At 33.8% G+C, this 15,050-nt stretch overlaps 1 protein-coding gene across 5 annotated transcripts; it reads right to left on the reverse strand.

Moving 5' to 3' along the window:
- Positions 1 to 237: 237 nt before the first annotated feature.
- LOC11409629 (eukaryotic peptide chain release factor GTP-binding subunit ERF3A) lies at positions 238 to 12,751 on the reverse strand. 5 transcript variants are annotated; one of them, XM_024773489.2, is made up of 20 exons: positions 12,519 to 12,751; positions 9,795 to 9,917; positions 9,036 to 9,077; positions 8,866 to 8,928; positions 8,056 to 8,103; positions 7,825 to 7,914; positions 6,571 to 6,682; positions 5,832 to 5,877; positions 5,634 to 5,705; positions 5,372 to 5,434; positions 5,099 to 5,253; positions 4,937 to 5,001; positions 4,296 to 4,446; positions 4,072 to 4,177; positions 3,839 to 3,974; positions 3,299 to 3,363; positions 3,047 to 3,211; positions 1,517 to 1,589; positions 1,366 to 1,426; positions 238 to 633 (listed from the first exon to the last, which is right to left on the reverse strand). In XM_024773489.2, exons 2-19 carry the CDS (start codon positions 9,796 to 9,798, stop codon positions 1,389 to 1,391), a joined length of 1,494 nt encoding a protein of 497 aa, XP_024629257.1. In that variant the 5' UTR covers positions 9,799 to 9,917; positions 12,519 to 12,751; the 3' UTR covers positions 238 to 633; positions 1,366 to 1,388. The 5 variants fall into 5 exon arrangements, with proteins under 5 accessions (XP_024629257.1, XP_003631062.1, XP_013447386.1 ...); XM_003631014.4 differs by having other exon boundaries at positions 238 to 617; positions 12,519 to 12,749; XM_013591932.3 differs by lacking the exon at positions 8,866 to 8,928 and having other exon boundaries at positions 238 to 617; positions 12,519 to 12,750.
- Positions 12,752 to 15,050: the final 2,299 nt, after the last annotated feature.

Genomic DNA, 15,050 nt, shown 5'->3' on the forward strand with positions numbered 1-15,050 from the left:
ATTTTTTAATTAAAGTTTTTTCAAACTAGTTTCACATAATTGATTTTAATACTGGTCCACTCTAAAGTTCGTTATGTCTAGTATATCATGATTCATGAGCCATGATTCAGTATTAATCAATATCTCCATCCTATGAAGCTCGTATCAGCACTAACTCAACAGCGTTGCTATACATTAAATTTCTAGCCATATTAGTTCATCGTCGAAATACACGGGACAGTGAATCCAACTTGTAAATTTCCAACTCCACAAAACTCCATCAGGTATACTCGGTAATTATAGTAAAAATAAATCATTTATCAACATCAAAGTTTGTTCCATTGTAGTTATTCTAAAATATAAGTCATCAGATACCACAACTAATCTTAGGTGGATTGATTCAAAACAATCCATTTCAATTATATATCACATGTAGTATGGCTGGAAGACGCCAACCGTATAATACTGAAGCAACAGGTCTTGTACGGACGCATACAAGTACATGGGCACCAGCTGCAACAACTAACTCTCCATTGAGGACTACCCCAAGAAAATGCAACCTAATTTCCGAAATGAAATGGATGTATGGCAGACTCCATGCTGTCAATTATGCCCCAACGCTGCCACTCCATCTGTCTCTGCAGAAATGCCAATCTGCCAACGATTAGTCGTAGTGAATTTGAAAAAACAAAGGCGAGAACCATAAATTAAAACTGACATTTCCAAGCAAGCGACCCAGTGGCAGTAGCAAATTAATTTTCTATTCTATTACTGTAAAATCATTTGATTTGTTCAATAAACATAAAACACCAGAAAAATCTGTAAACACGATGATCGGAACATTGCATAAAATAAAATATTTGATATTTTAGGCTCTCAACCATTTGCTAGTCGGTTTCCAAATCAAACAATATATCTAGATGTAAAAGAGAAACCCATAGAAAGGTCCTCTAATAACTTCAAAATTAACAAAAGAAAAGGTATAAATGTTAGCATAATCAAACTATGGAAGACCAGATGAACAACTGATAGAAATCAACTGATATAGAAGAATAAAATAGGGAAAATTCCTTTGATTACAGAATAATATTGCAGAACTTCGAGGGTCTGCACCTCCCTATTGCCAAAATGGCCCCTTCCCAGTCAAATCCTCAGATGCCCCTCAATCTTCCCATCCCTCCCCTATTTATTCTTAAAACTTAACCTCCCACTACTGACTTAATTAATTATTAATCATAATATAATAATAAACCATAACTGCATAATTAACTACTATAATTATAATAAAACTGACACAGTTCTAATAAGATATCCAACAACAACATTACAAAGTTGACCTTTAAATGCAAGCACAGGTGAACAACGCATATGAAACATTTTTTTTACCTCAAGTCAAAAAAATTACAAACTCACAGAGCAGTGACTTTTCCCACAGCAATAGTTTTTCCTGTAAGACAGAGTAAGTCAAACAGCTTGAACATATATAAATAAATATTATAAACACATTTGCAAGTTGAACAGTCGTCTTAATCCTTACCTTCAGTGCGAAGAGTGAACCTCCCTAGTTGTGGAAAATCGGAGAACTTCTCAACGCATATCATGTTACTAACCTGCAAGCACATCACCAAAACAAGATGTAAATAAACTCTTATAAATAAATAAACAAATGATAATGAGTACCCTTGAGGTACCTGTTAAGGATTCAAAAATGAAAAGGGTATTAATTGAAAAATAAAAACTTTTGAAGGCAAACATATTAAGTGTCGTGCATACTATTCATTAAACAATGTTTATCTTTAGATTTCTCAACAAATACCCTTGGGAACTAATTAGCAAGGCCCGGATGAAAGGAAAAAAAACTAGCATCAGCAATGAATAAATCTCTCTCGAAGACTATGGAACTATTCTGCACAAACAAGATCACGTAACAGTCTTATCCATAGCCCTGAGAAGTCCATCTACAGCAAGTCAGCAATGAAATAAGAAGGGAAGCTAGGGGAGACAAAATGCACGGGTTCAAGGAAAGGGTCAAAAGTAAAACCACTGAGTTCATGGCAGACGGCCTCATTGTAGGTGTAAGTGATGACTGCAACCATGGAGCAACAGTTGGTCTTGTTTCTCACAATTTGTGTATGGCATGTTGATGCAACCTATGTCGCAATCATCTTCTGATAGGAAGCACATAGAAATGGTTGAATTCACGACGAAATGGTGGAAACAGCGTCCCTTCAGTGCATGTTCTACCTGATTCCAAACTAAGAATATTTTGTCATCCAATTTCTCCAAGATGGCAATTCACAAAGGAGAAGGTGATTGGCGCAAATTGCCTTTGGAAAGAGGGCAACAGTGGGAAGCTCACGATTGTCAGCGACAAAGGACCCTCAAGAAAGGGAGAGATCAAAAGCCATGGATGAACCTTAAAATATAGGCTCTGATACCATATTTATTATAGACTGTAAAGAAGGAAAAAGATTTCAGAGGAAGAGAAGAAAACAATAGGAATTGTTTAGAGTCCCAATTAGATAGTGATATAGACTAAATAGTGATTATAACTTGTGATAAGTAGAAGCAACACTTGCCCCCAAAAGCTAGCATATAGAATTGAGTTATACACAAACTCAAATCCTAAGATGGTAGCATGGCCTATCATGGATCTATTGGGCCACCGCCAGATGTCTAATTTTGTATACTTCATGCTCCAGATATACAGTCCTGAGCACGAGAGTCCCACATTAGATAGTGATATCAATTAAATAGATGTTATAAGGGGAGCAACCTTCACCCCATGAGCTGGCTTTTTGGGTTGAGTCCAAAACCAAATACTATGAGGAATTACTTCACTGAATTTATACCAGAGACAATATTCTAGAGTGACAGAAGAATACTAACTAACAACTAATGCTGCTAACAGAATATAACAGTTACAACACTGCTACTGGATCACGCGAGGGAAATTCCAAACCATTGTATCTTTTAATATTGTCCACCAATTTTTAGCCAAACAAAAGATTGTCCACCAATAAAAAAAAGATAAAATTTAGTGACATTTGTGATGTAAAAAATGCACCTGAACACGACATAATACAACAGCACCATTCTTTACAAATAGAACTTTCTTTTTCATGGGCTTCTTTGTCTTTGGATCAATTTGTTGTAATAGCTCAACAATCTCACATTCCTCAACTACAGAGTGGATGTGCAGAACAGCTTTGTATCCAGCAGTAAAAATAGCCTGCAGAATTTATGTACAGATGTCAATTTCATTGACAATAGATAGAAACTACTGCTAACTTCCAAATGCCACAGAGAGGATACACACGTTGTCTAGTAATTCAAGGATTGCCAACTGAGCAACAAACTCAGTAACTGCTGATATTGGATTTGCTGCAAAAAGGGAAAAACAAAAACTGCGTAAGAAACCATTATGCAGCACATGGATCACAACATAAATGATATAGATCTCAAAATTCAATTGAGTAGAACTTGAAGCATTTATGGCAGGAAAAGGTTCTTCTGTCACCATCTGTAATCATTATAATCAAATCATTTTTTTAAACCCGCAATAATTTATGGATAAATTTCAAATCCAAACAAAAACAACACAATTTGAAATTGTTTGGAATGGGAAATGCGAGGTCACAGTATATAGTTAGGCAAATTCTCATGGCATGCAAGGACGCAAAAAGTTTCATATCAGACCAAGAAATGAAATACTTCTAAAATAAACTAGCTTTTGCACATAGCATCAAAATTGTTTGTTAATTATGCTTTGTAGAACCTGTTTTCAATAAAATGTACTATTGGTGTGATGCATGTCAAGTCCAGCAAAATTAAATAAACAGAAGAAAAAATTTCTTACCAACACTAGACAAGACAAACCCAGTCAATATGTCTTCTTCTTCAACACCAGATAATCGAACGCGTAAATTTTCACCAGGTCCAGCGCGTTTAACCCGATTTTCATCAATATATATAGCAACAACTTTTACTTGATCCTGCAAAATGAAGTGCAGTTGTCAACTACTTCAATAAATAGGAAAAATCAGAAGAAAGAACGGAAGGACAAAGCTCGCAACGCCCTAAAAAGACTACCTTATTTGGCATGATGAAAAGGGAATCTCCCTCCCGAATAGTACCAGATTCAACTTTGCCCATAACAACAGTTCCCATGTCTTTGAATTTGTCAATTATAGGCATCCTGCAAAGATCAGAAGTTCAATCTTTGCAAGAAAAAGAAAGTTGAACTTTCAAAATACAGAATTATAAAGGACCTCTATAGGGGGGGGGAAGCAACAAAATGTTTAGAAATACAGTACCTGAAAGGTCTTTTGGGGTCTCCCATAGGAACTTCGATACTATCAAGGGCTTCAAATAAGCAAGGCCCATCCCACCATGAACAAATGCTTCTATCCATTCTTGTTTTTAAGTTTGAACCCATGAGCCCCGATATTGGTAAAAACAAGACATCTGTTAAATAAAAAAATTACTAAAATAATTATGTCTGCATAATCCACTTAACTGGTAAAGACAAAATATGAAATTATTGGTATGAAATGAATTTCAAAATTTTATAGTCTTAAAATCCCACACAATAACTTGCAGAGCGGGATAATAATTAGCCCTTGCACGACCTAAATACCCTCAGATCTTAATCCTAACTTTCCTAAAAGTAAATAAAGCTTCTCAGCGATCTTCAATATGTCCCAAGCTCCAGAGCATCCAGCAAGATGCGACAATCCCCATTCCTCTAGACGAGAGTAAGAAACTCTTAGAAGTGAACTATGGTAGACAGTTTGTCACCCCTGTCATGTTAGTAATGCATGCTCCTGATGTTAAAGCAACATAACCTACCCACTATTTATAATGCATTTATACCAGCATCTAAAAAAAAGAAGGATTAAACAGAGAGACAAAATAAAGTTCCCACATTCTTAAGCAAATAAAAGGCAGAAGATACCTTTTTTTACATTGTATCCTGATTGCTTTAGAAATGGAATCATCTTTGACTCGATCTCATCATACCTAATAAAACACCACCAGTAAGGTATCTCATTAGAATTGCATATAAGCTCATAAAGGAAGGCAGACAGAGAGGGAGAGGGAGGGAGAGAGAGAGAACCTTTCTTTGGACCAATTTACTGTAGGATCATCCATTTTATTGACAACCACAAGCAGCTTAGTCACACCCAATGTTTTTGCAAGCTGGACATGTTCACGAGTTTGTCCACCTCTCTCATATCCAGTTTCAAACTCTCCCTTCCGAGCAGAAATTACCTGATTGATGAGCATAAAATATGGAAAGGAAAAGACAAACATATCACCAAATGCTTGTGAAGAATCATTAACTGAAAGATCAAGAAAAGAAACAGAATGGGTGCGCATTACAACTTACCAACACTCCAATATCAGCTTGAGATGCACCACTGATCATATTAGGAACATAGCTCTTGTGGCCCTGCATAAGAAATGTAAATATTAGGTGTTTCCTATGTTAGCAAAATAATATGTTATTTTAAATTAAAAATACTATGACAATTAAGTCGAGGTAAGACTTTTAGTCAGAAAAAAATGGGAAACTATTATTGCGCAACAGAATATGCATTTTGAGGCCCAGAAAACTGATCTGAGGAGAATCAAGCAATGCATATACTCACAGGTGCGTCCAAAATGGTGAACCTTGTTGTCTCTGTCTCAAAATGTGCTCTTCCAACTTCAACAGTCTTCCCCTGTAATTAGCATAACTTTACTCTCATTATGAGTCATAAACAAATTCATATGACTAACAAGCAAAAGTGGAGACCTACATTAGATGGGAAAAACCAATTAAACGTTATCAGCAAATTTGTTCATACCTTTACTCTCTCCTCCTCATTTGTGTCCATAATATAAGCCATGTACCTGGCATATAAATTTCAAATCATTAACTTGACATAGATTAGTAACAAGTATATTAACTAAGCTAAAAGGTTCCATCCCCTCTCCCAACAAGATTTGGCTCCTCTAAAGTGAGTTGAAAGTAAATTAAGTAATCTCAAACAGGTTGATATTAAAACACAATCAGGAATTGTTGTACATGTGCATATATAATCAACCCTCAATATTCTCAACGATAGTTTATATTACTTGATGTACACTCAAAGTGAAGTGTTCACCTTAGAAGAGTCAGATCCCCCTAACAAACATCAACAACCAAGCCTTATCCCACTAAGTGGGGTCAGCTACATGGATCAAATTACGCCATAATGCGCTATCATAAACCATATTGGATCCAACTCATTAACCTCTAAATCTTTCCTAATAGTTTCTCTATCATAAACCATATTTGGATCCAACTTAAAAACTGTTCAAGATGCTACAAAAAGAGAAAGTAATCTCATTAATTTATTAGATTATATTCTGAATTTCAGTAATTACGATAGTCCAACATAAATTATGACTTTTTAAATCGTGATAATTAAACCACGTCAGTGAAGTACCTTGCCAACTACAACAAATTAAGACCCTGAGTTGCAGCAAGCAAATGATGAGGCAGCAAAGCAGGATTTGGATAATAGAACAATCTCGATAGACAAACAAAGTAGATGAGCTTACCAGCTTTCTCGACTTTTGTCCTTAGCTTCTTTCTCGTATTTTTGGATAGTTCGATCATCAACCTGACCACTGAGGAAAAGTATCTGGCCTCCAGTTGTAGACTTGCCAGCATCTAGAACAAGAAGAACAAGAAAAAATCACCACTAGAACAACATTATGCTAAAAGAACACAGAAACACATAGACCATGCGAGAAAGGTCGCTTTTAAAATCTGTTAAAGACCCATAATACTTAAATAGCCAATGAATTGTAGATTAAACCTGAGACAAATGTATTGATATATGAAAAAAGAAAGTAACAGGAACTGAGTTCTTATTCTTAGTGCCTGTTTGTTTGAGCGGTGACCCACCGCTGCCGCACATTTTCACCGTGATAATGAAAAGCTACTAGTTGTAGCTTCTTATCAAACGTGATTGTTGGCCGTGATATTGTTAGTTTCCAAACACATGCTTATATTGATGAATGGGAGATGGGAGACTAGCTCCTTACAACCTACACCAGAAATAAGCTCTAGAAATCTTGAAAACAAAACAAACAGAAATGAAAAATATAGAATAATTTTAGATTAGGAATCAATCCCCACGCCCAACACCTCTTCTTTATGCAGTTCTCTCGGCTGTACCCCTCTGCCCTCTTTTAAGCTCTTTTTTTCCCCTTCAAATTCACACCTCACTGACTTTCCTTTCCCTGCTGCCACAAATCCAGGCAATTACAATAAATCCCCCACGTATATTCCCTTCCACCTCACCTCTCTTACTAGCATAAGTCTTTTATTTTTCCTCACATGTTTAATAATATGCGCATACTATTCAAAGCAAGTTTAGTCTGTGTTTGGATTTGCTTAGTTTATTTCCGAAACATCATAAAAGAAATTGATTATCCTCCCATATTAATAAAACCAAAGAATTTACTACTTAGTACTTACTAGACATATACAGATTATAGGTGAACTTCCACATGAATAACAAGTGAGCAGTGAAAACCCACCGTTTTTTCAGAGGGCAGTAACCGGTAAAGAGTCAACAAGGGTATCCCCTCTAGTGGTCTACGACCAACATCTAAAATTCATTTCATATGAAGTTGAACCAATGGACATTTAAATTCAATCCTATAATGCATAGATGATAGACATGAAAGACCATAATCTTGACCAATTGCACAGTGATAAAAGTTGAATAAACGACAAAAAGGAACCCTAATAAGAGATAACCTATATATACTAGTAAAGCAACCATGAGGGATTTATCAACTTACCAACATGCCCAATAAACACAACATTCAAGTGTCTTTTCTCCGTTTGCTCGACTTCTTCATCTTGAACAGAAGGAATTTCCTTATCTTTCGCTACAAATCAAAGTCATGGAGTGAGGACGTGAAAATCGATCTGATATCTTAATTGGCATTGAGTTGTCTAATTTCAAAACAGCAATATAAATGTGCAATACATTTGTTATGACATACTAGAAACTAAATACATTCCAATACCTTTTGGCCCGGCCTCAACAGCCTGAGCCTGAACCTCCTCCTTTGGATCTGAAACAGTCAAATTGAAATCCCTCATACGATGCTCTCGATCTCCCTCGTTAAGTTATACTACTACAGAAGTAAACCAATAACATAGGCAGCAAACAACCAATAAAACAATCGACAATGAACACAAAAATAACAAATGCATTATCCATTTCTAGAAGAAACAGCTGAGCTTGTATACATGAACTTCACGACAATAGAAATAATAGGCAAGCAAGTTCTCTAGTTCTGACAAAGCAAACAGACGCTACACAACTGAGCTTGTCAAAGATTGGATGAGACCTATTTTGAGGACGGTGTACCTATTTTGGCTATCAATCATTCATTCATTCAAAACAGATAAGCCATAAGTACATGATTGTAACAAGAGACCTTAAGAAAAGGGAGGGAAGACAGGAATGCATCTGTTACCACTTCTATAATATCTTTTAAGAGTCTCGTTTTCAACCGTTGGGAATAAAGTTTCCATCAAAACCATCTTTCTGAACAATTGAGAATTCAAAAATGAATGTGTCAAGGGGAAATGAAAGGTACTATTGTAAGAAGCAGAAAAAGGTTGGTACCAAAAGAAATTGATAATGACAATGACGATGATACTTTAAATGAAATCCAAAATAAGAAAAAAGAATAGAGACAATAATGAAAAATAAAATGCAATGACGCCCACTTTCGATGCTAATGAGATTTGCCTTCACAGAAAATATGAACATGAAACTGGAAGACACAAAAATAAAACACGTAACCAACCACTTCATGGCAACAAACCTTCATCCATCTCATCAACATCTGGCATTTCATGCTCTGGATTTACCACCCCATTAATATCTTCTGCTTTGTCATAATCAAGATTGGATAGAAAGATTAAAAAATCATACACAGACATAGACACATAGCAAAAAGAATAAAAACACAAAAACCTTATGCCTAAGGATTACCTGCTGAGTCAAGCTGTAAAGAACGAATGTCCTCCTCAATATCTACCATTCAAACAAAATAAACATAAAAAACATTACCTCCGACTCTCTTGATTCCTTAAAACCTCAAAGAAAAAACTTTTGATTGAGTCGACGAAAAGCAATCAAATTTGTTTTGATTATTTTATTTTTGTCAGGTATTATTATTATAGAATCAAAAGGGATTATAAATAATATTTTTTTAAACCACAAAAAAACAATTACAGTAATTAAAAAGGAAAAACAAAAATATGGGGGTTTAAAACCAAAAAAGTCATAGTAGTAAACAAAATTAAGACTATCCATAAGTTGGGTGGCTTTCCGGAAATTTGATACCATTGTGATTTAGATATAATCACAGTAATAAAGTTGATCACCCCAAAAATTAATTATAAATGAAACCACAATCAGCAGCATGATAACATGCAACTGAAAATAAATAAGGTAACAAAATTAAGTAATTAAACACAGATCATAAAATTTATAAGAGTTTGTGTGAACAGAATAGGATCATGCAAAGTGAAAATCACAAGCATCCATTAAATTAACACATTACAGTCACTAGAAATGAAGCAAGCAAAATTGAGTGATATCGATAGATAAAGCTGATATCAAAATAAGAGTATGAAAAAACGGAAACATGAAGATCTAAGTAACTAAATCGTCAAAAAAAAAAAAAAAAGAATTGCAGAGAAGAGGATGATAGCAATAACCAACAATAAATTGGAGAACGTAACGTACCCATGGATAGTTAAGATTCTTTCTGAGGGAGGGAGGGAGGGAGGGAGGGAGGTAGATAGATACTGCACACAGCACTGCACTGCACTTCAAAGGTTCCGTTTCGTTTGCAGGGAAGAGTGAACACTGCAAACACAAAGATGCGTAAGGTTTTTGTATTTGCCAATATGCCAATCACATTTACATCCCTTTTTTATTTTATTTTTTATTGGATTTTTGGGTGTAAACTGCGGAGATTAATCCCTCAAACATTTGGCGGCAACTCTCCCTAAAACTTATTTTCATTAAATTTACTTTCTCACTCTTTATTACAATTATTATTTTACAAAAAGAAAACAAAAAAACTAATTCATTTCAATCAAAATTAAAGGATGAATGCATGGTGGGATGTATGTCTCAAGTAAAAAAGAAAATTATAATCTCTACACCATCCGATCACTCTTATAATAAAAAACAAAATTTTATATTTATTCAATAAATTATGTACGTAGTCTATAATAAAGACCATATACATCATTAATTGAATGAATCTAAAATATAGATTTTTGTTTATAATAGTGATCAGAGGTCAGAGAGTGTATAAAATAAATTCTAAATCAATTTATGTCAAAATTACTTTTATTTTAATCCGTAACAAAAAGCCACTTATTCATATTATGCATTATAGAATTGAAGCAATCCACCACTGCCTTGAGTGTGCAGAAAATATGAATTGTTGAAATCCCAACTTTAAAGTTTCATTCATTGCAAATTATTTCCGTAATGTCTCACTTTCAAGACATTAAATGCATCACTTTCAAAACAAAGTTTCTTCTTTCTTAACAAGTGTCCGATAGCATTTCCCATACTTTATTCATAAGGGTATTATTATATCAAGAAAAGTTGTTGTCGCTTAAAAAACTCATTCAACCTCCTTTATTTTTCTTATAGTCCTCTCTCCAGTGCCCTACTAAACTTCCAAATGAACAAATTATAAGTATCTCAAAACATAATTCAATTCCTCTCTGTCTCTCGCGTGTTTCTTACTTGTGTTTCATAATTAAAGAAATTTTTCTTTAAAAAAAAATCTAACTTAAAATAGAATTTAAACTATTTATAAGTGACAATGTTTTTTTAAAAAATAAAATAAAAAGAAAGTCAGTATATCAAAAATACTTTAAAAAATAATAATAGATAAGGAAACATGTTTATAACATGTAGTTTTATACTAACTTCCAAAAAACACCATTTATTGATTTAATGTTGCTACCAAAAATGATCTTCAATACTAACTTCCTTTATTTTGAGTCACCAACGGTTTTTATTTTTTATTTTTATGGATTTCATTTTTACTTTTTTATCTTTCATTATCCTTTGAGTCACCAATGTGTGTTTCCTGACAATAGTTGTAGAAAAATAAAAGCGACTTTAAGTAAACCTAATAGGGATTTCAACAAATTACAGACACAAAACTCATTCATCTCATGACATTTCTTATCATTTTGTTCATTCGATAATTTCTGCATTCTGAAAATAGATAACACAACTATAACCAATGTTATACAAAAAGTGATATGTAAGTGACAAAACAGAACACTGACTGGTTCCTCAAAATAATACTAACGCTAGTGACCCAGTGACAGTAGCATTAATATCCTACTCTATTCCCGTAAAATCATCTGCAGACATGACGATCGGAATATAATGCAAAATATAATACTCACTCCGTTCCTTTCAAAGTTCAATGCAACATTAGAAACGGAGTATTGAACAAATCAAAAGATTTTACGAGACTATAGTAGGAAATTAGAAAGGTCCTCAAATAACTTCAAAAGAAGAAGTGTAAATGTTAGGATAATCAAATCATAGAAGATCAGATGAACAACATTACTACAAAGTTGACAGTTAAAAGCAAGCACAGGTCAGCAATGCATAAGAAATATCTTTTCCTCTCAAGTCAAAAAAAAAAAATTACAAATTCATACCCACAACAATAGTTTTTCCTGTAGGACAGAGCAATTCATACCAGCTTGAACGCTTGTGTCTCGCACATGGCGCCACCTACCTAGTCTCCAGGTCACTTCTTTAATGAGTGGGATAGATATATCATGGAAAACTTCAAAAGGTTTGCATTTTTCGTGAATGGTGTGTGCCCATGGTCTCGCGATATTCGAAAGTTCCATATCAGATGGGATTTCAACGATTATCATAACAAGTTTCTAGTCGGTATGGTGGCCGAATTGGACACACACACAAGTTATATTATTAAGATATATACAAATTTAAGGCAGTAAGAATTTTTCATCTCTTGTTATATTTCTAACATGCAAACAAATAAGAAATGTTATCTAGCTATAACATGACTATCTTTTGAAAACATTGCAGGAGGTTAAATATTCTTCGGTTCATTTTCCATCAGTGAAGGTGTTGATACTTGTGGATTCAGTAGCTGAAAATGTGTTTACTTTGTTAGATATAGAAAATTCTTACTACTTTTGTATATATTTTGGTAATATAACGTGTGTGTTCATTTAGCCATCATAGTTTGAACTGAGACTTCGCGAAAGTGGGGGTCCAATGGCATAACAAATCCCCATTTGAGTTTGATATATAAATTGCAAAATTCCATGCATCTTGACAATTTTATTTTAGAGAGTAAAATAAAATGAAAACAGACGGATTCATTCAACTATTTATTAGATTATATTCTCAGATTCAGTAATCACCAACAAAAACTCTACAACTTACTCGGTTTTTGTCCTCAGCTTCTTTCTCATATTTTTGGATGGTTCGATCATCAACCTGACCAGTGAGGAAGAGTAACACGCCTTTGAACATGTTCATGTCGTCAACACCAATAATATTTGTTTTTCTCCTATATATAGTTGTTTGCAATTTCTCGAGCTTGATCAAAGACGAATTGAATGAAGCCCGTATGAATCTTAGTAGGCAATATTCTAATGAATATTGGCCAGCCAAAATTCTATCCACTATGACACTTTTGGATTCGACTGCAAACAAACAAACAAAACAAGACAAGATGTGTGAAAGCCAATCATATCTACAACTTTCAAAATTTCAGTTTGAATAGGTATGTTTAATAACTTGCGAAGGAAGAAAGACAAGCTTGACATGAAAAGACACCTCTGCAAAAATGTTGGAAGACCATACGATTTATGTTTTATGCATAAATGTTTAATTCATGTCAAGTAGTTTTTTTCCTCAAAATCTCGCTTCTTTCCTCCAAAAATTAAAAAATTATAAATATTACAACTGAAATTTTGAAAGCAATATTTGATGTAGATACGATTTGTTTTCACACATTTTATTACCCTCGTCGTTTTATGGTTGTCTCAACTACTTGGCTTGGAATATCAATACAAGAGGGGTCTTATTGAGATTGAATACTTGACAAAAAAAAAAAATAGTCATTACAATATTGGTACTGAATTCATTAAATTCAATCCGCCTTAGATCGACACTTTACACTTCGGCATCCATGTTAAAACTTGAGAATGCGAAAAACGAAACGAAATTTGTGATTGATGTTGACGACATGGACACGTTCAAAGTGAGTATTAGACTATTACGTGAATATCTTTGTATTTATGAATATCATTATTGTAAGTAAATTAAGTGTAAATTGATTAGTTTTGATTAGTCATGTGTAAGATTTGGTCAAACATGGTATATATCCAAACTTTTAGTATCTTGATTGTACAAGGACTAATCAATTTACACTTAATTTATGTACAATAATGATATTCTTAATTACAAAGATATTTACATGCTTTGAATAACTCTTGAAACAATTCCTTGCAAGGTGAAAAGCAATAAAATGTTTTTGAAGTTTTATTTTATTTTCGTCGAGGATAATGGAATCAAGAGGAATTATAAACTACATAAAAAAAGATCCATTAATTAAAACGAGGAAATTTTGTAAGCAACAAAAAGATCCATTAATTGATAGTTGACACATATAAATAAAGATCCATTAATTAAAAAGAGAAAACAAAAAGAAACAAAAATATGAGGGACAAAACCAAAATTCATACACATGATCACTTTGGTGGTGTGACAGATTAACGTGAAACAAGATATGTAAAATATGACACAAAAAATGAATGGAGTCTATTGCAGAGAGGATAACAATACAATAATAATGTAAGATGAAGAGACCATACCATGGATTGTATAAGGAAGGAATAATGAGATTCTGAAGAGCCACCGTTACCAGCAAGTGCAAGGATTTCGTTGAGTAAGAAAGAGCCAAGGTTCTTGTACATAATATAAGGGTAAGAATAGGTCAGATCGACTTATACGGGCTTAAAGTCTAACCTATCCGAAGTTCATATTTTATGTTTTAACATAGGAGGTAAGATTTATTATGCTCCACTATGATATTACAACCACTTTTTTATGTTTGAAACATACGCGCCACTCTCTTCAAAATGTTAATATCAAGATGACTTTTTTTTTTGTCTAATTTATCTATCGGTTTTCTAATTTCAAAGTTATCAAGTGAGTAATAATCTCAAGAGTCAACACGACAATAATAATAAACAAATCACTATATTTTCTACACAATTGTTAAAAATAATTAAGAATACATTAACGTATGAGAAAACATTAATTTCATTGTACTTGTGAGCTTGACTCAATTGGTATGGATAATGCATAAAATATGTAAGGTTCGGGGTTCAAACCCGACCAAAAAAAAAAACATTAATCTCATTAGTTGGTGTATTCGTCATAATTAGATGTGGATGCATGGAATACGTGATAATGGGCTAATTAATTGTGAATCTGGTTGGATGGCTCAGTGCCATAATGTGTTCATGCATCTTCCATTTAACATGCTTTGAGCACTAGGGTTAGGGTTTGGGGTTGGAAAGTTATTTATGATTCATAGCAGTACTCTTTTTGAGAAAGTCTATGGGCGAGTTAATTCTTGAGGACACTAAAATGCAATACTCTTTTTAAGGTCCTACGAAATTCCTGAAATAGATATTCCTCTCATGAAAAATGCACCTATGGAATCGTCTTGGAATAAGTGCGTCTAGCTTGGAGTGTCCTTTTGTGCATATGGTTGAAACTTTTGCCTCTTCCTCTGCTCCACATCTGGTTGTTCATCAATCACCATTAAACATACCATTAATATATTAATTAATATTTTCAAATTTTCATCTTAAAATCAATGTAATTGTCATGCTTCTTCTCTCAACTCAAGTATTTTTTTTTTTCTGAACACAACATCTCTAAAATTTTAGTTTTGAAAAA

The sequence above is a fragment of the Medicago truncatula genome, chromosome 8 (genome assembly GCF_003473485.1).
Source record: "Medicago truncatula cultivar Jemalong A17 chromosome 8, MtrunA17r5.0-ANR, whole genome shotgun sequence".
Classification (NCBI taxonomy): domain Eukaryota; kingdom Viridiplantae; phylum Streptophyta; class Magnoliopsida; order Fabales; family Fabaceae; genus Medicago; species Medicago truncatula.